We start from the raw sequence: 21,108 nt of genomic DNA on the forward strand, positions 1-21,108 counted from the left end.
ACTAAGGACATACCTTGAACCTTCAACTAAATAAATTATAAAGTCATCACCAAAGTTCTTAAGTCTCCTTTCCCAAGTACTTCTCCTAACTTGAGAAGTTCAACATTCTCATTGTCGAATGAATCTTCATGAGTTTCAAGTTGATCATTCAACTCTACTATTTCTCTATCATTGGCACTTATTTGTAGATCTTTTGGTCTACTCATTGATGAAAATCGGTTTTCCTCAAAAATTGCATCTCTTGACTCAATAATCGAATGTGTCGATATATAGTCATTTTGTTCTATTACATAGAACCTATAGGTTTTACTATGCTCAGCATAACCTATAAAAATGCATTCTAAGCCCCTTTCACCGAGCTTTCTCTTTCTGTTACCGGGCACTCTAACAATTGTCCTACAACCCCAAACTTTCAAGTATTTCAAGTTTGGTTTTCTTTTGTACCAAAGTTCATAAGGAGTAGATTGTTTTCCCTTAGTGGGAACTCGGTTAAGAATGTGACAAGCTGTCAACATTGCTTCACTCCAAAACCCTTCACTCAAACCAGAGTAAGATAACATGGAATTAACCCGCTATAGTCTCATGAATTATACCCAAAGATTGGAAATAATCCGGATTATAATACTTCCCCACCTTATCGGTTCTTATTCTTGTAATCAAAGACTCTACTTGCACTTCTACTTCCCTTTTATAAATATCAAACTTTACCAAAGCTTCATTTTTAGAGTATAAAAGATACACATAACAAAACCTTGAATAATCATCTATAAATATAACCATGTATCTTTTATTCCCCAAAGATGGAAAACTATGAAAATCACACAAGTCACTATGGATCAATTCTAAAATATTAGAACTTCTCTCAACCCTTTTAAAAGGAGTTCTAGTGATCTTGTTTAACATGCAAGTAGAACATTTATTAAGAGTAATATCACATGGAGGAATCAACGCTTGCTTAGACATGAAAATCAGCTTATTGAAATTAACATGTCCTAACCTTGAATGCCACAAATAAAATAAATCCACACCAATGTCATTATCAACATTCAAACAAACATTATCATCCAATATAAACTTCTCTCTCATAGAGAGTTTAAACAACCCATTACTTAAGTAACAACGACCTACAAATGTAGCACCTCTAGTAATTATACATCTATTACTATTCAGGGTAGGACCGGACACAAGATTCCTACTAATCTCCGGAGCATACAACACATCCCTAAGAATGATTGCATTCCCCGAACTATACATTAGCTCCACTCACTAGTAGAAAAAATCAAATAGGCACCCCCCTTTTAGCACCGGTTCTTGAAAATCGGTGCCAAAAGAAATGGGCGGGATAGGAAAATAGGGAGTTGGCATCGGTTCCAACCAAAACCGATGCCAACTCATTTAATTAGCACCGGTTCAAACCGGTGCCAACCTTAAAAAAAAAAAAAAAAAGCAATAGAGTTGGCACCGGTTCGCCTTAAACCGGTGCCAACTATAGTAATTAGCACTGGTTTGAACCGGTGCCATTTAAAAAAAAAAACCGGTTTAAGACGCGTCTTCTTCTTCAATTCATTTCCTTGCTCTTTCCTCTTCGTTCTCATCTAATCTGCCTCTCTCTCTCCTCCGTTGTAGCGTACTCGAATTTCTCCATTGAAGGGGCTTCTGAGCTTTCCTAGCACTCCGTCTCTCTCCTTCGATCTCCTTCTCCATAACCGTCACTTTCCCTTTCCTTTCTTCTCTCTTTCGATCTCCTTCTCCTTCTCCTTCTCTCTTTCTACAATATTGGAGGTTAGGGTTTCTGGGTGTGTCTACTTGAATCAATCCGATGTGCGTGCGTCTTCAACAACAAGAAATTCGAATCAATTTCGAACCAAAAATCAGAAATTCGAGGTTAGGGTTTCTGGGTTTTTTTCTTGGATTTGCTCCTCTTCTCTTCTTTATTCCTGCATTTTTTTTTCCTTATTTTGTATTATTAATCTATCATAATCTTATATTTCTGTCAAATTAATATTTTTTAAAATTGATCATAAAATTCTACATTTGATAATGCTTGGCAACATTTAAATTTCAATTTGAAACTATTAATTAAGAATTATTCTTGTGTAGAAATATTAGGGTTGATGTTAAAAATTAATCCCAATTTCAGCTCTAGAAATGAAGTATTGGGGTGGAAGAAGAAAAGGAGGTGTTTGTTTGGCTTCTTCATCACAGAATTCAAGTAATGATGTTGCACGAAAAAGGTTTTTTGTTTTATTTCCTTATCTATGTCTTAGAGTTTCTGGTAGCACCGTAGCAGCACCTCGGTCGTTATAAATAGGATTTTGAAGACTTAAAATAAATGTTGGTACTTGGTACCATATAGATACTATATAGTTCTATTGATTGCAGAGTTTATCTTGGGATTAGTATGGGTAACTACTCTGTTTCTCCTGTTTTTGCTGTTTGAAATTTGCTGTGGTAATATGAATTTAGATGTCAATTTGCATAAAATTTCTAAGAACACAGGATACGATAATTTAGCTAAAGTTGAGGTTGAAGATATTGAAAACGAAGTAAATTCTGTTATTATTTGCTACTTCCTTGAGGCTAATCTTCTAAATGTGTTTGAAAATTATATTAAATGCATATGGGTAGATGGGGGAGTTGCAATCTTGGCAACTTTCTTCTTTCAAGAGAGAATTATTTTTCGTGAATTAAATCTTTGATAGAATCATTAAATCATATAACTGATTTGTTGTAGGTTTAATGTTTTGCAAAGTTGGTTTTAATTAACTATGAACTTTGGTATCTATGATGCAAATCATACTTCACATATCGCATTAATGAAATGATCAACAATATACCCTTGATAATCTGATATACCAACTCAGGATTATTAACTTTTATTTCCTCTTTAATAACTACAGGTGTAGGTTAAATCAATTGTTATATGATTTCTACTCGTTAATCCGCATGTTTCAATATAAATGCCTCAAATTGACTTTTACCCTCAAATTGATTTCTACAAGAATTGGTGTTTGTTTTTCTTGCTGGCCTGGTTTTCTGTCTGTTTCTTCTCTGTGTGCCTTGCTGAATTCTGGATTTGGCGTGTGTTCTGGAGTCTGTTCAGCTTTGATTCATGCCCTGAGTCTGTCTTTTCTATCTGCTGGGTTGAGTTGATGTTTCTCTAGCTCTTGTTTTGTCTATTGTGTGCTGCTGCAGGCTGTGTTCTATTGTGATGCTGAGCTAGTCAGTGTGCTTGGGTTGTTTGACTGTTCCTGTGCCTGCTCAGAGCTTCTATTTTTTCTGCTGGGTTTTAATTGGACATTAATTATTTGTTGGATCAATGATTTTAGTTCTATGTTATTGTTGTTTCTGGTTGACTGCTAGCTTATCAGGTAAAGTGGCTTATTTGATAAAGTCATAGACTTGTAGTGGTTGTACTCAACCTGAGATCGAGTCAGACTACATCATTATCTAGAGTTAATGGGTATTTGCTGTTATGTTTAGCTAGATGATGGTGTGCTTTTTATTCTACTATTTCGTAAAATATTAGTTTTATTGAATTGATAGTATTTGGCTTTTGTTTGATTTTTGGATATTTGGCTAATGATTAGATATTGTTGATCATTTAATTGCTTATTGTTGTTGTTTGTTTTTTATTACAGGTCCTGCCCTTTTGGTTGATGTACCAAGGGATAGCAACATAACTGGTACCCCTCCTAAAATTCTGTTTGGTCACCTTCTCGTTTTGTGCCTTTAAAAGTGTGCAAGGTTAACTTAAGAGTTTTCATTTCTCTGATGAGCTGGCTACTTGGCATTAGAAAAATTTAGGGGAAAAAAAGTTATTAGAATAATGGTTTCACTTGTATCCCTAAAGTGTTGTCACTGAATAATAGACTAACAACACCATATATACCTATTTTTTTTTTCATAGCGGATGTAATGAAGTCACTACACATTATGATTTTTGATATGGGAGTTGTAATATTACACCCTAATAAGCGTAGGCGGTTTGTTCAGGTTGTTTGAAAATAATGTGAAGATAAAGTATGGATTTTGATCTAAAATAAGGCTAGTCATAATGGCCTACAACATAATACAAGTATTAAAGCAAGACAGCAACGGGTAGGAAGCTTTGATTCTCGCTCATTGATCATCACTCACTAAGAGCTTTATTTTGAAATTATAGCACTCTTCTAGCAAACACAAGCCTAGAAAACACAAGCCTCATTCTAGCTTATTACAAACTCTTTCCCTTGTCAAATTATTGCCCGTAAGCTCATCAACAACTCTCTTCCCTACCCTAACCCTTTCCTTTTTGCCTTTTTCGCCTAGTGGACCAACCTTAACAGTGGCTGAAAGTACAAGACGAGCAATAGTCGATGTGCAAGATCCAAGTACCAACTAAGTGTACCCGTTTTGTCTATTGTGTGTTGCTGCAGGCTGTGTTCTACTGTGATGCTGAGCTAGTCAGTGTGCGGGGGTTGTTTGACTGTTCCTGTGCCTGCTCAGAGCTTCTGTTTTTTCTGTCCCTGCTGGTTTGCTATGGTTTGTCTTATAACTTGAAACTATCTTATAATATTTCTTACTATTGTTCATCTGGCTTTAGGTTAGAGAATCGCCTCTCAAAGCATAATAAGTTTCTGCATCATATGCGATTTGAACTTAAGGATCTAGTGCCACCCATGATCATTTCTGGAAATCAGTTTATAATGATCAGTCAACACCAAGTAGCTGCAAGGGAATACTTGGAAGCGCATAAACAAATGCCAAATTCCCCGCTGACCAATCTGTGTGTCGGTATGTTTTATGTAATTTTATCCGAATCTGATTAATGTGAGTGTGCTGGTGTTGATTCTCCATTTAACTGATGCATCTTACTTTGCAGGGACTGCCTTAATCAATTTAGCCCTTGGACATAGACTTCAAAACAAGCATCAGTGTGTTGCACAAGGCTTAGCTTTCCTTTACAACAATCTGCGACTTTATGAAAATAGCCAGGTAAGCTGGTGTTGTTAAATAAGAAAACTTGTTCAGGGATGAAGTTTGAAAAGTTGACAAGTCATTTACATTAATAAATATTATCTGATTGCCTAATATTAATGTTTTTTCTAAGTTTGTAATACCAATTTAATAAATAAGTCTTTTACTTTGTGTGCATAATCTTAAAGTCTCTCATATGAGACTGTAGTACTAATCCAAGTCATTTCAGGAAGCCTTATATAATATAGCTCGTGCATTCCACCACGCAGGACTTCTCACATTTCAGGAAGTCTTTTTGGGCTGCTGTTTTTTGTTTTGTTCTCCGTAATTTTGGCTTTGTGTTAGGTGTTGTCCCGGTCCCTGTTTTAAGTGTAATGCAAGAAAGGTCGATCAAAGATAATTATTTAATTTTTTTTGGACAAAAATTGTAATATTACAGGCTTTATAGCCTTTTTTTAATGAAAATATGTAAGTTTATATATATGTTAATGTTTCTATATCAATTTTAGTGAAAAAAATGCAAAAAAAAAAAAAAAAAAAAAAAAAATATTTTTTTGGGGTATATCTGGCACCGGTTTTAGGCAAGAACCGGTGCCTAAAGTGGAGTTTTTCGCACCGGTTCTTGCCTAAAACCGGTGTCATAGTGTTGATAATAAGGAAAAAAAAATCGTGCGTTTGAAGTTGGCACCGGTTAACCGGTGCCAAAGCCTTTAGTTGGCACCGGTTAACCGGTGCCAAAGCCTTTAGTTGGCACCGGTTAACCGGTGCCAAAGCCTTTAGTTGGCACCGGTTAACCGGTGCCAAAGCCTTTAGTTGGCACCGGTTTTGAACCGGTGCCAAATTTTTGAGGATTTGGCATCTCTCAAATCCCCAACGGTTCAAAACCGGTGCCTTAGGGGGGGTTTAAACCGGTGCCAAATTACCTTTTTCGTCTAGTGACTTGTCTTCTTCCAAGGACCTTGATGGTTGAGTTATTCCCCATAAAGAGGTTTTCTCCATTACCAACCTTGTGAAAGGTTTTGAACCAATGTTTCATCTTGCATTCGTGCTTAGAAGCCCCCGAATCAATCCACCATGAGTCATCATCCTGCACCATACAAATGTTAGGATCCGTTGCATTTAAATCCAAACCAGAATTAAATTCAACCTCATGTAAAGAATTACCTTTAGTGGATGGGACCTTGCTATCAAAAGCATGGCCGTCCTTGGCTTTCTCCATTTTCTTTTTGAAAATGTAGCAGTCCTTCTTGCGGGTGTCCAACCTTACCGCATTCCCAACAAGCGAACTTGTTGTTATTCATTTTCTTTTTGGACTTGCCTTTGGAAGAATTGTTATTCTTCCTTTTACCACTAGTTGAAGCACTAGATTTTCCTTCCTCCACCACATTAATGGTAGATGTGCTAGGATTCCCATCCTTAGCACTTTCCATGGCTATTATCCCCTCTTCAACTTGAAGATGGGTAGCCAATTCAGACAAAAGATATTTCTTCTTTCTTATGTTTCAATTCATGTTTCACATCTTTCCAACTAGAGGGCAGCTTATCAATGATACTTGAAACTACAAGCAATTCATCCATACTAATACTATGTTGTTTCAAGTTACCATAGATACGTTGTACTTCGTGGAATTGGTCCATAATAGACCGACTATCAACAAATTTAAAATTGTTAAAATTACTTACAAGAAACTTTTTGCTAGATGCGTCTTTCGACATGTACTTACTCTCCAAAGACTCCCAAAGTTCTTTAGCAGATTCAACATTTTGATACACATCAACCAAATCATCTTCCATACCATTCAAGATATGACCACGACAAATAAAATCATTGTTATCCCATTTCGACCTCTCCCGAACGTTTTCCAAAGTTTCATTCTCATGTTCAATAGGCATTGGAGTATTAATTACATAGGACATTCAACGAAGTAAGAAGAAAATACATCTTCTTCTTCCAACGTCGAAACTCCACACCATCAAACTTCTTAAGTTTGACAAAATTAGTGGTTAACTCTTTCACACTAGACATGCTTAAAAATTTAATCTCTTTAGATTATAAGGTTTTTTAGTATAAAACAAATACAAATTTGTGGGAACAAAACCTAAATCACAATTCTATTACAACCAAATTGAATACAATCAATAGAAAATATACCAAGCACTTCTAATAGTTTGATAAAACAAATTACAGAAATATCAAACTTAATGCACTAGAATGAAAGATATAATACTTGCCTCACTTCCAAGCCTTTCAACCGAACATGAACATGAGAATATGAATGACCACGTGAGTCTCAAACCTTGATACTTCATCTTAGGCGTATGAAACACTTTCCTAAAGAGATTAATTTCCCCCACAACGGTGCTTGGGTTTATGCCGGAAATTCTCTTTGAGATACAAAAGGCGACACTTCATTCTTAGCACTTAGAGACGAAATTAGATGATAAATACACAAAGATTGGACTAAATTGATAGAGGTTTTCAACAAGAGTTTGCAAGATTCTTGAGGGAAAATGTGGAGAGAACAAACTTGGAGAGTAAAAACTGAATTATTCATTAGTAAAAACAAATAACATCTTTTAATAAAGAAATAACCGCACGAAAACGGCAAACGAGGGAAGCAGCGCGGGCGCGACTCACGGCGGCGCGGGCGCGCCTCCCCAATTCTGCCAAAATCTTGCCTCGATCTAGAACTCTTGCGCGATTTTGTCGCACTTCCAGCACAGGTCGAGCCTACTTGGCGCGGGCGCGCCACTTTGAAATCGAAATTTCTTCACTGGATCCAGAAAATTAGCGCGATTTTATCACGCCTGATTCTTGGGTCGCGCCCTAAACACGGGTCGCGCAATCCTTACAGATTCATATACTCTAAATTACTAACAGATTTCATCCAAAAAAATTAGTAGGTGGGCATTGTGCAATGAAAAGGGGCCACACTCACACCACTCCCCTAAGCCCAACTTAGATGAAATGCCCAAACATTGGGTAAAGCTAGTTCATTTTAGTAAAAAATTTCCATACTACTTTATTCATTACAAATTTACTTCCTCAAAATAAAATAAAAAAATAAAATAAAAATTCTTACAAATTTACAATCACCTATTTTATACTTCCTCTGTTTTACAAGAATTGCAACACTTCTCACTTCACACATATCAATGTTATATTTCAATCACTTATATATTAAACTATCAATAAATAAGAATTACGTAGTATAAATTTTTTTATCATACATACTCCCTCAATACTCTCTTCATTACTTTTAATCTTTACATTTGACTTTTATGCTTGACTTATCAAAACTTCTTTTACTATAATTTCACTCATCATATTGAGTATATATGTGATAAAAAATGTGCAATGAAAACTGCAAAATTAAAAGTGTAAAGAATAAAAATAAATGGAAGGAGTAGCATTTTGCAATTTTAATAATACTCCGTAGTATTTAAATTGAAATGATTACCAGACAAACCACCGACTATAATTATTCCCAATTCCCATACATAAATCCAAAATCACCCATCATATCTACATTCATTTTCTCATTTATGTAAAAGCTCGGACAAGCATCAACTTGTTATTCTTTGTATATCAATATTCAATAATTATACAAGCTAGTTATTAGACTTATAATAACTAACTATGACAGCAAAATCATGCAATTACGTTCCTATTAAAAAAATAAAAAAAAATCACACTAAACTCATTACACTCTTATACATCGATAGTTGGAAATGAAGGAAATCATGGGCTGGGCTGAGGCCCACTAGGCCCAACAAAACCACGGGCCTCTTGCAAACTCTTTGCATGTTCATCTTTTATCTTACCCCACTCATGCACACTTAGATGAAGTTGAGTATGCGCAATCAAGAAATGAACGGCTTGGATTGGAGTCAAAATGTCAACTACACTTTTAAGCGTTTACAGCCGTAGATCATCCGCTTTCCTCAAAATATCCTCTAACCCATGCTCCTTTGGTGCTAGAGCCGAGTGAACTCGGTCTTTTACTGAGTCAACTCGGTCTTTTACTGAGTCAGATTCCCCAGTTGCTGACAGCATCCCGCTTTAACTCGGTGTAGTTCTCTGAGAGCTCAACCATGGATGAGTCAGCCATTGTTTCTTGGTGTGAAGCTAGAATCTCGGTCAACTTTCTCTCTTGGTGAATGGTCTGCTTTTGTAACTCGTCAACTCGGACGAGTTGACTCATTGAAAGGTTACCAGATCGTCCGAGTTGACCCCACTCAGTAACTCACTGAGTCGAGCCTCGAACTGTAGCCCGGCCTTAGAGTATAGCAAGTGCACGGCCGTGGTGGGCCTCCACCCCCCGACCCAAAGTAAGGCGACCTCGAGTTTGGATAGCCAGTCGGGGTTTAAGACGAGGAGGACGTCCTTCTTGATCGACTCGGACCGGGCCCGGTAGAACTCCTCGTAGTGAGTCATGACTCGGTCGACGAGTTCTTTGAGGTGCTGAGTCGACTCGGTGGGGGACTGAGTCGACTCAGAGTGGGTTTTGACCATGGACTTGAGCTCCTCCAGGTCCCACTCTTGGACCTGGAGCCAGTCCAAGAAGAACTTGTTGAAAGGTGTAGGTTTAGACTCAGACCTAGACCCACACTCAAATTCTGACTCGAACTTGCATTTTGGCATGTTAGACTTAGGCCCTGGCTCGAGAGAGGATACGGGTGAGTTTGAGCTGGATGATTGCATAATTGTTGCTTTCAAAGTAATGTGACCAATGATCAAAAGAAAGGACGATGCCTAGCTTATATGCGCTAATAAGCTTGGTAGCTATGATACGGATCAATAGAAGAGCTTAGTTGATGATACGGATCAATAGAAGAGTTACGAATGAACAATATTAGTTGCACCATAGGGTATGTAGCATAAAGTATGAACCAAAACTGCATGAGTCGTTACTTGTTAGACAACTACTTATATTGTACTATGACAGTGTAAAGTGGCATACTGCACTTACATTGAACTCAAAAACTCTCAAAGTCGGCTACCAAAATTTTTTAAAAAAGGAAGTTAATCTGCGCCGTCATTGTTTTGAGGAGACTTCTTATTTATTTTAGAATAATTTGGTGTAAAATCGTAAGGACTAAGAAACTAAGGAAGCAATTATCCAAGTGAGATTAGAAGGTCTTTGAGTCATGGTAGTCATCAGATTTTTTGTAAGTAACGTATGGATACAAATGTACGTAAATGGCTAAATGCTTTGAAATAAGTACTAGTACAACACATAAATGTATTTTATAACACACGTTTACAAAAGTCTCAGATGTTTTATTCTTACTTTATTTGATAAAAAAAATTGTTAAATCTAACCACAAATTCTTTATTTTTGATGGAACTATGGAATATGATTAAAAAATTTAAATTTTGGGATGATGGCTAAAAAGTGAGATAAATTTCGCTAATATTACTGTGTTTACCTAAAAAGAAAATTATACAACACAATTATCGATAATATATACACTGGCATAAGATTGCTATAAAATATTACTGTATTTTATATTATTTGTGACTCTTATTACTACACTGACATAGCATAAGACTACTGCTACAATATATTGTTTATAGTAATTTTATTGTGTTTATTATCCAGTATCCTTACTTGGATTCTTATAATACTAACTAGCAGAATAAGCTATGACATTGTCAGTCATTAATAATTTAGAACGAATACTAGGTATATTGTCAAACACTCACAATATACAATGGTTAACATCAGTTTGATCCTTTTTAATTAGCCAAATAATTTACTATTTATAAAGTGTTAATGATACGCAAAATCCTTTGTGATTTAATTACCAAAATAATAATAACGCTTGATGATCTAGAACATGTTATTACACTACTAGAAAAATGTCAATTTTCGACAGATAAGTTCCGACAGACACAAAAATCCGTCGGAAAAACGAATATTCCGATGGATTTAAATTCCGTCGGAAATTTCCGACGAATTTAGATTTTCCGTCGGAAGTTTCAGACGGAATTTAAATCCATCGGAAAATACTTAGTTTCCGACAGATTTTCCGTCGAAAAATAATTAATTTCCGATGGATTTCAAATCCGTAGGAGATTTACGACGGAATTTAAACCTATTCCAACGGATTTCCAACAGAATTTAAATCCATCGGAAAATACTTAGTTTCCGACGGATTTCCCGTCGAAAAATAATTAATTTCCGACGGATTTCAAATCCGTAGGAGATTTCCGACGGAATTTAAACCCATTCCGACGAATTTATTTATATAAAAAAAAAACCTAATGTCACTGGAACTAACCCCCTCCCCCTTTCATTTCTCATTTCTCTTTCTCTCTCCTCTTCCCCTTCTCTCTTCCGCCTCCTTCTACTCTCTTCTCTCTCCTCTTCTCTGATTCTCTCTTCTCTCCTCTTCTCCTTCATCTCTTCTCTCGTCCTCTTCTCTCTGCAGATCTATTTCTCCTTCTTCTTTCTCTCTGATCTATTTCTCCTTCTTCTTTCTGTCCGATCTCTTTCTTTCGCCTCTTCTCGTTCTTTCAATGTTGGATCGAGCACCGTCAAGCATCGTGGGAGCACCGTCAAGCACCGTCGTCCACCGTCAAGCACCGTAGAAGGCCGAAAATATAGGTTAAATATTGGTTAGTTTGTAGATCTAGTTTTATTTTTCACAAAGTTTATGATTATAATTATTTTTTTGATGAAATTGTAATGTAAGTTTATAAATTTTGTAATGTAAGTTTGTAGATCTGGTTTTTTCGGATTTTTGGACTATGTAATGTATAAATTGTTTTTTTTCGATTTTTTTCGTTTTTGTTTCGATTTGTTTGTTATGATTTGGGTGTTTTGAATTTTTATTCGTTTTTTTCGATTTTTTTTTTTTTTTTTCGTTTTTCTAGGTGGGTGGATTAGGGGGTTGGTTAGGTGGGGTGGTGGTGGCTCGACAGGGTGGGGTAGGATGGGGGTCTGGTTTGGTCAGGGTTGGGTGGGTGGGTGTGGTGGGGTGTTTGGTGTGGATGGGTTGGAGGTGGTTAGGCGTGGTGGTTTTTTTTTTGTTTTTCTAGGTGGGTGGGTTATGATTTGGGTTAGGGGTTGGTTAGGTGGGGAAGTGGTGGCTCGACAGGGTGGGTTAGGGTGGTTGGGGCTGGTGGTGTTGTGGGTTCTTTTTTTTATTTTTTTTAAGCAGCTTCCGACGGAAATTCTGTCAAAATTTTCTGGCGGAATAGTATCCGTCGGAAATTTCCATCGGAGAAGTGTTTCCGACGGAATTTCAGTGAGAAAATGTCGTTTTTTCTACAAAAGGTTTTCCGACAACCGGTTCCGACGGAAATTTCGTCGAAAACGGGTTTTCCGACAGTATTCAGGGTGATTCCGACGGAATTTTTCCGTCGAAAATGACCTGTTTTCTAGTAGTGTTAGGCAATGTATCATTTGTTAAGAGGTCTCACTGTGATGAACTGATGAACAAACTACTTTCCTTAAATTTGATTACACTACAAGAAATGGGCCGATTTCCGACGGACTGTTTCCGACGGACACGTACTTCCGTCGGAAAAATCAGAAATTCCGACGGATTTTTTTTCCATCGGAAATTTCCGACGGATTTTCAACGGAATTTAAAAATTCGTCGGAAATTTCCGACGGAATAAAAATCCGTCGGATATATTCCGTCGGAAAGTTAACTTTCCAACGGAATTAAAATCCGTCGAAAATTCCCGACGGAATATTTAGTCGGAAATACCATATATTCCGACGGATTTTTATTCCGTTGGAATCTAATTTAAAAAAAAAAAAGGAAACCCTAACTTAAAACACGAAATACGCCTCTTTCTTTCCCATTTCTCCTTCTCTTTCTTTCTCCTCTCCTATTCTCTTCTCCTTCCTCTTCGTCCTCTCTTCTCTTTCCTCTGTCCTCCTTTCTTCTCTTTCTTCTTCTCCTTCCTCGTCTCTTCTCTGTCCTTCTCCCTCTTCGCCCTCCTTCTCCCTCCTCGTCTCTTCTCTGTCCTTCTCCCTCCTTGTCCTCTCCTTCTCACCCAAAACCACCATAACCGACACCAACAACAACAACTCCTTTTCCCTCCTCGTCCTCTCGTTCTCCTTCTCACCCAAAACCACCAACACCGACACCAACAACAACTCCTTCTCCCTCCTTGTCCTCCTTCTCACCCAAAGCCACTAATACAGACACTAACAACAATAAATTTGCCAAAAACAAAGGTTTTCAAGTCAAATTCGACCATGAAAACTGTAGACTAGAGTTTTCATGGACGAATTTGTCCTCGTAAACCCAATTTTGCAGTTTTGTGTGGTCGAATTAAGGTATGTTTCTTTTTTTTCTGATATTTTTTTGTTATTTAATTATTTTTTTAAATAATATATACGGTTGTGGTGGGTGGTGTGGCTGCTAGTTCGGTGTTGGTGGTTCGTATGCTCCAATTTGTATAGAATACGATTTTTTTGTTCCGATTTGTATTCTAATCTGTATTTTGTTTCAATTTGTATAGATCTGTTTTTTTTTTTCAATATTTTTCGTTTTTTTTGTTTTTTTGTTCCGAATTGTATTCGGAAAAATGAATTAGTGGAATGGTGGTGGTGGGTGGTGTGGGAAAAGGGGTTGGAAGTGGTGGTGGTGGGTTGGGGTTACGGTGGTACGTTTTGGTGGGTGGGGGTGGTGGGTTAGGAGGTGGCGGTGGGGTGGGTTGCGGTGGTGAGCAGGGGTGTGGGCAGTGGTGGATCTGGGAGGGGTAAGGGTTAGGGGTGGGGCTGTTTTTTTTTTTTTTTTATTGACTTTTCCGACGGAAATTTCCGTCGGAATATAACTCTTTCGACGGAAATTTCCGTCGGAATATAACTCTTCCGACGGAAATTTCCGTCGGAATATACCTCTTCCCACCGAAATTTCCGTCGGAAACCTCTCCAACTCCGACGGAAATTTCCATCGAAAAATTGCAACAGAATTTCAATTAAAGTAAAAAAAGCGCCGACAGAAATAAATCCGTCAGAAATTCCGTCGGAAACTAGCCTTTCGACGGAAATTCTGTCGAAAAAGGTTGAATTTCCTACAAAGGGTTTTGCGACAGACTGATTCCGACGGAATTCCGTCGGAAGAGCGTTTTCCGACGGAATTTCTGATGTTTCCGATGGATTTTTTCCGTCGGAATTAAGCTGTTTTCTTGTAGTGTTAACAGAAACAATTTCAACAACAGTTTTGTTAGGATAATCAAGATATATATGTTTGGATGATTGTTTCCTTAATTATAGGAGATGATTGATCATGTATATAAATTGATCGATCAATGATATCCAAGACAAGCTCTAAGCCTTTACCTAAGTATTAGAGCCAGATCCACAATTGAGACTTTTACTCTATGCCACATTGAATCTGATCATGTGAGGGGTGTGAAGATCCATGAAAATATCACATGTAGCCGGATTAAAAGAAGGATTTTACATGTAAAAGGGAGTGTCGAGGCATAGCATTTCCAAACAACACATGTAATTTGTTCCACATAGATGAAAGAGTTAAATTAAACAAAGCAAGGGGTGTATGTATAGGTAATTAGGTATGGCTTCTTGTGTGTATATGTTGATTGAAAAGTCATGATGACTTATATTTATAGGTGAAGATAGAGCTTGAAAGTGATGACTAGAATATTCTAGAATTCCCTTGATTATTCTTGTAGTCATAATGTTCTGAAATTTAGTTCTACATAATTGAAAAGCAATACTTATAATGTTACATGTATTCGACAGTTTCTAAAACACGCATAAATATAAAAATACAAGCACAAATTAAGTTTTACTAGTGAACCTTTTCGATCAATGTCAGAAAATTAAACTTAGAAGATCGTTGATAACTTACTTATAGACAAGTAAATGAAGATTCGACAAAATTACAAATCCTACAATATTAGAATCCATACATTACTAATTTACTATATACCCTTTTTTTTTTTTTTAAGGTAAGAAAAATAGGACATTAGGAGACCCTCCTCACAAGCTGAGGGAAACTCCTAATACATCAAAGGAGAGAATAGTAGAAAGACTAGAATTATTACAAGGAGTAATGTTCATACTATCACTAACTAGATGACCTACATTACTTAATTATTCAAATACAGTCATATAAGTACCGAAGAAAATACATACCTGTATACTACATGGCTACCTTAATATCCACATACATATCTTATAATAATGCTAAATAGGAGTAACTAACAAGTTAGTTGTTCTAATTATCCTTTATAAATCGGAGTACTAATAATACTAATAATATAATTAAAAAGAATGACATTAACTAATTAAGTTGAATTATTGGATATGGTTAATGTTGTTGTTGGTCAGCATCTTTGTCCTTCCCCCATTCACGAACTCTCAAGTGAAGCTCAGCAGCAGCAATCAAAAAATCAACGGCTTGGATTGGACTTAATACTTCCACCACTTTCTTAAGCGTTTTCATCCGTAGATCATTAGCCTTCCTAAATATCTCCTTTAATTTATCCTCTTTATGCCCTAGTGTCAACTCAACTCGCTTCTTAATTGACACAGTCCCAACTCGATCCCGAGCTTTCGACTCGGTAGCCTCTCGTGAGAGCTCAACCATTGAGGAGTCAGCCATGGTCTCTTGAAAAGAAGCTAGCTTTTCACTTAACTCTCTCTCTTCCTTGATTGTATTCATCTGCAACTCGTCGACTCGGGTGAGTTGACTCGGTGAAAGCCATCCCAAATCACAAGTTTTTGACGACCCGTCGAGCAACTTACTAAGTCCGGACTTGACGTGTAACCCTGCAATGGTGTATAATAAGTGAAATGTCGTACTAGGTCTGCACCCACCAATCCAAAGGAAGGCATGCTCCAGGAGAGACCTCCATGCAGGGGTTATCATGCAGAATATGTTCTGCTTCGCTAACTCGGACTTGACTCGGTAGTAGTTTTCATAGTGACATATGACTATACTTACGAGTCCTTGTAGATTCTGAGTCAACTCGGCCGAGGACTGAGTTGACTCGGTGTAGGCCTTTGCAGCCAACTTGAGCTCCTCGAGGTCTCGTTGTTGCTCAAGGAACAATGTCTCAAATACCCCGCCACGGGACTCTAGCCCGCCTTTGCGGCTACCGCCACCCTCGGCAATATCATGTTCATGTTGAATTCTCCTTGTATGAGCTCTTTCTTTGTTCTTACCCCACGTATGAACCTTGAGATGGAGCTGAGCTGCAGGAATAAAAAGTTGAACGGCTTGGATTGGACTTAAGATTTGCACCAAGTTTTTGAGTGTTTTAAGCCGTAGATCATCCGCCTTGCCAAATATCTCCCCTAAATTTCCATGACCATACACCTCGGTCATCATCGAGTCATCAGACGACGACTTGGTGGAAGACTCCATTGGAGAAATAGGCTCAGCAAGAGACCGAGTCAATTCGTTCTCTGCCTGGATGGTGAGCCTTTGCAACTCGTCAACTCGGACGAGTTGACTAGGCAAGATGTCCTTAAACTGCCTCATGCCCACCCCCTTGAGCAACTCGCTGACTTCAACCCCGAGTTGCACCTCGGGGTTGAAGTCTAGCAAGTGAAAAGCAATACTAGGTCTCCACCCGCCAACCCAAAGGAAGGCGTCCTCAAGGTAGGAAGGCCAAACATGGGATAACAAGAGGAGAACTTGTACGCTATCCTTGATTAAGTCGGACTCGACTCGGTAGTGATTCTCGTAGTGAGTTATGACTCGGTTAACGAGTTTGGTAAGGTTTGGAGTCCACTCAATATCAGACTCCTTAGTCTTGGACATGAACGCCTTACGGTCTAGCTCTTGAAGCACTAGCAAATCATCAAGTACCTCACTAACCATGGTTGGGATTTATTAGTTTGATGATAAAATTTTTCTTTTTTTTCTTTTCTTTTTATTTTGTTTGGTATGTAGGCTTAATTAATGTATAACGGTACAAGCAATTGATCCAATTTATATAGACATATATTACAATTGAAGGTTGAGGTGGCGAAGTCGTAGTGATTTCGTATCCACCTCATAAACGAACCCCTTGTTAATCTACAAGATAAAACGAGTACATATGCATGCACGATATGTACAAGTACGTGGGTTGGACAAAATTTGTTTTCTTGAATTTTGTTCTTATCCCAACATGTTCCATTAAACTTAATATATTTACTCCGTAACATTTATGTCGCTAAACAAATCTGTAGAACGGATAATATATTATAAGTATGGTATTTCATATTTTACATTGTTTATCATGTAATACTGTAATCCGTAGTATATAATTAAATTAAGTTGAAGTACATGGTACTCAAAGATGAAAGTGCAAATTAAATTGGCAAGTGGGTCTATAGAGTGCGTTGTCGATATAAATTGCTTATATGGTCATTGATCAACGTGAGTGATGAGGCGGCGGTATTTTAAGGAGCTTCAAGATAATATATCTTCCATGTCTTTGGAAATGAGCATCAGATAGATATACTCAATCCTAGTTTATTATTTTATGCTAGCTTTTAAAGATGACTAAATAACTTTTTTTTATTTTCAAATAAAATTCTCGCATTATCAGTCTTATTTAAAAACGAAGGGAGTAAATATAATTTTATACTCGTAGTATATAACTCCCTTGTTTTGTTATCATATTCGATACATGTTCGTCCATTTATTTGTAATTATTGACTAAAACGATCTATAAAAAAGACATATTACCTTAAAAAAATCAGGCAATATAGAACTGAGATACACATAATATAAATATCCTTGTGTCTCTTGATATGTGAGCGATGTGACGTAACATTTTATATAGTATTATTTGTAACAACACAAGATATTTATGTAAGATAGAAATTTCACATGGCTTCACTAATTCACCCTCTGTCCCTCTCTTATCTTAGCTACACGAATAACAAGTCCTAACGTTTATTCATCATGGGTGACGGCCTGACGGGTGTTGTATCATTATTTATGCTTCACACCCAATTACTATTTATTAATAATGCAAGCTTTTTTATCTTCTATTTTCTCTGTTTACTTTGCTTTATTTTTACGATTATTAATTATAAAAAAAGAGGAGGGGGGTTGTACAAGTAGTGTTGTAGTGGAGAGAAAGAAGTCTAATTAAAATCGAGTAAATTATTATTATAGCCAAGATAAAACCTTACATTGTATGTCCATTAAATAACAATATCACTCCATATATTGATCGTCATAGAAAAAACCAAGAATCAAAGATAATTTCTCACTTTGAACAACAATACACTTTATTTAGTTAGTTACATACGATTTTAAGTTAGTCTACCCTAATAAAAGCAACAAATTTAACCAATCAACGACAATCCCCAAGCCCCTTCCAAAATTTAAACATTTTTAACGAGTCCATTGGAGTACTCTATGATACATCATGATATATATATATATACATCATCATAAACAATAAAAAAAAATTACACTATGATACATACCACCATAGAAAAACAAAGAAAGCCACTTGACATTTTTAAACATAAATATTTATTAAGTTAGAAATATACGAGTCTGAGCCGGGTTACCCTACCTTAATCTAACATAACCACATTAACTCATCAACAACCCGACCCATCCCTATACACACATACACACTTCTCCTCCTAATAGGCTAATACTATTATAATGTGTATAAGACCAACTAAGTTTTCATTGCAATGACCAGTGCACCAGCTTTATCCTTCTTCTTACCCCATTCATGAAGCCTAAGTTGAAGTCCAGCAGCAGCAATCAAGAAATGAACGGCTTGGATTGGATTTAATATACCCACCACATTACTAAGCGTTTTCATCCGTAGATCATCCGCCTTCTCAAATATCTCCTTCAACTTATCCTCTTTCGTCACTAGTGTCGACTCAACTCGCTCATCATCCGACTCACTCGACCCCACCACACCCAAAAGCCGAACTATCGACGAGTCGGCCACCGTCTCTTGTACCGCAGCCATCACCTCAGTCAACTCCCTCTCATCCTTAACCGTCTTCATCTGCAACTCATTGACTTGGGCGAGTTGACTCTCTGAGAGGTCAGCCAAGTCGCCGGTCCTTAACCCATCTAGCAACTTAGTGAGTCCGGCGTCGAGTTGTAATCCGACGATGGTGTATAATAGGTGAAATGCCGTCGACGGTCTCCACCCGCCGATCCATAGGAAGGCATGCTCAAGGAGAGACCTCCATGAAGGGGTCATCATGTGGAGTACGTTCTGTTTTACGGACTCGGACTTGACTCGGTAGTAATGCTCGTAGTTACTCAACACCCGCCGAACTAGTCGGCGGAGGTTTTGATTCGTCTCGTGTATAGACCGAGTTGTCTCCGTGTACGCCACCGCGGCGGACTGGAGCTCAAGAAGGTCCGCCTCCTTCTGGCGGAGCCATATCTTGAAGAACCCTCCGAAAATATTATCGGAGGGTTCGGTATCGCCATTACTCTTATTGGAATCGTGGGCGTGAAGTTTTCTTGTATGAGCGTCCCATTTGTTCTTACCCCACGCTTCAACCTTGAGGTGAAGCTGAGCGGCAGGAATAAATAATTGGACGGCTTGGATTGGACTTAAGATTTTTACAAACTGTTTTAGTGTTTCCAGCCGTAGATCATCCGCCTTGCTGAAGATTTCCCCTAACTCATGATGATCATTATTGGCGGTGGGGGCGGTGGCGCTATTTTTCTCCGCCATCACTAAATCAGACTCAATATCTTCGCCCGCCTGAGCATCAGTGTCGGCGAGAGAATGAGTAAGTTCGGCCTCCTCTCGCATAGTGTACCTCTGGAGCTCGCCGACTCGAATAAACTGACTCGGCGAGATATCCTTAAACCCGGATATGTTTACCCCGCTAAGCAACTTACCGAGTCCAACCCCAAGTTTTAACTCGGGGTTGAAGTCGAGCAGGTGGAAAGCCATACTAGGCCTCCACCCGCCGACCCAAAGAAAAGGGTCCTCCAAGTGGGAAGGCCACTCAGGGGACACAAAGAGTAGAACTCGTACATTACCCTTGATCAACTTAGTAATGACTCTATAGTACTTCTCATAGTGAGCTATGATCTGGTCAACTAGTTTCGTGAGGGCTGGGGTCCACTCAGTATCGGAATCTTTAATCACTGCCATAAATTTCTGACGATCTTGCTCTTGAAGACCAAGCAAATCATCTAAAACCTCATTCACTAAGGCTTTGTGTTTAACTTTTCGTTCTATCTTCTTCATGTTTGTTTTTTTTTTTTTTTTTATTATTATTTTTTTTTTTTTTTTTGTAGCACTAAGTATATAAAGATTTTTTTTTTTTTTGTTGGACTAGCTTAATAGTTTTTCAGTAGTACATCAAAGTATATATAATCTCTCTTAGACACTTTACACGATTTTCAAGATGCACCGAATAATTTGCTTCACATTGATAAGTTATTTTAAAATAATTTTGAAATTGTTGTCAGAAGTAGTATGTGGTGGAACAGCAAATCGGGCAAGTGGGAGTTGCTAAATTCAGGAATACAACAACAATGTAGCATTACGCTACCAAATTGCAGCTGCGTGGAGTTTGATCCGTGCTCCATGCAGCGCTGCTTGTCTAGCCAGCTAGACGAGTTGTAGTTGAAGAATACGGTACTTTCTTTGTCTCTATTTATTTGTCTAAATTTGTTTAAAAGTATTATTTTTAAGGTTAAATTAGAAAATAACACTTGTTAAAGACCCGATTTTGATAATAATACCTGTTAAAAAAAGAGTTTTATTATAACACCTCCAAAAATCTCAAAATTTTGGTTTCACCACCCACTAACGAACTTTTGGATGGAAACCGTTAGTGTGGCCCGCCCCCGAAAAGCTAGAATTAAACCCAGATTTGCGGGTGTTAGGGGAGGAGGTTTCTGGGAATATCGGTTACAGGGGAGCAGGTTTCGGGGGTTTTTGGTGTTATGGGAGGAGGTTTCGGGGGTTTTCGTTGTTAGGGGAAGATGTTTAGGGGAATGTCGGTGTTAGGAGAGGAGGTTTGGGGATTGTCGGTGTTAGGTAGGGGAGGGGGTTTAGGGCGGTGTTGGTGTTAGGGGAGGGGATATCGGGCGGTACCGGCGTTAGAGAAGGGGTTGTCGGTGTTAGGGGAGGAGGTTTCTGGGGCTGGCTGGGTGTTAGGAGAATTCCGGCAGCTGGCTTGGCTGGGGCAGGTGGTG

General features: G+C 37.9%; 3 protein-coding genes across 10 annotated transcripts; 1 reads left to right on the forward strand and 2 right to left on the reverse strand.

Annotated features, from left to right (window-relative positions):
* The first annotated feature begins 1,468 nt into the window (after positions 1–1,468).
* Positions 1,469–5,410, forward strand: LOC110736648 (general transcription factor 3C polypeptide 3-like). Of its 8 annotated transcripts, none has more exons than XM_021916925.1 (6): positions 1,469–1,884; positions 2,141–2,234; positions 3,642–3,686; positions 3,911–4,776; positions 4,865–4,977; positions 5,229–5,410. In XM_021916925.1, the coding sequence occupies exons 4-6, from the start codon at positions 4,359–4,361 to the stop codon at positions 5,388–5,390; spliced, it is 693 nt and encodes a 230-aa protein (XP_021772617.1). In that variant the 5' UTR covers positions 1,469–1,884; positions 2,141–2,234; positions 3,642–3,686; positions 3,911–4,358; the 3' UTR covers positions 5,391–5,410. The 8 variants fall into 8 exon arrangements, 7 of the variants coding, with proteins under 7 accessions (XP_021772617.1, XP_021772620.1, XP_021772618.1 ...); XM_021916928.1 differs by having other exon boundaries at positions 4,312–4,776; XM_021916926.1 differs by having other exon boundaries at positions 2,141–2,212.
* Positions 5,411–14,776: 9,366 nt separating this feature from the next.
* On the reverse strand, positions 14,777–17,093 carry LOC110736650 (protein DOG1-like 1). Its single transcript, XM_021916931.1, has one exon. The coding sequence runs from the start codon at positions 16,783–16,785 to the stop codon at positions 15,268–15,270; it is 1,518 nt and encodes a 505-aa protein (XP_021772623.1). The 5' UTR covers positions 16,786–17,093; the 3' UTR covers positions 14,777–15,267.
* A 1,048-nt stretch (positions 17,094–18,141) lies between these two features.
* LOC110736651 (bZIP transcription factor TGA10-like) lies at positions 18,142–20,485 on the reverse strand. Its single transcript, XM_021916932.1, has one exon. The coding sequence runs from the start codon at positions 20,150–20,152 to the stop codon at positions 18,596–18,598; it is 1,557 nt and encodes a 518-aa protein (XP_021772624.1). The 5' UTR covers positions 20,153–20,485; the 3' UTR covers positions 18,142–18,595.
* Between the last annotated feature and the right edge of the window lie 623 nt (positions 20,486–21,108).

This window comes from Chenopodium quinoa, unplaced genomic scaffold (genome assembly GCF_001683475.1).
Source record: "Chenopodium quinoa cultivar QQ74 unplaced genomic scaffold, ASM168347v1, whole genome shotgun sequence".
Classification (NCBI taxonomy): domain Eukaryota; kingdom Viridiplantae; phylum Streptophyta; class Magnoliopsida; order Caryophyllales; family Amaranthaceae; genus Chenopodium; species Chenopodium quinoa.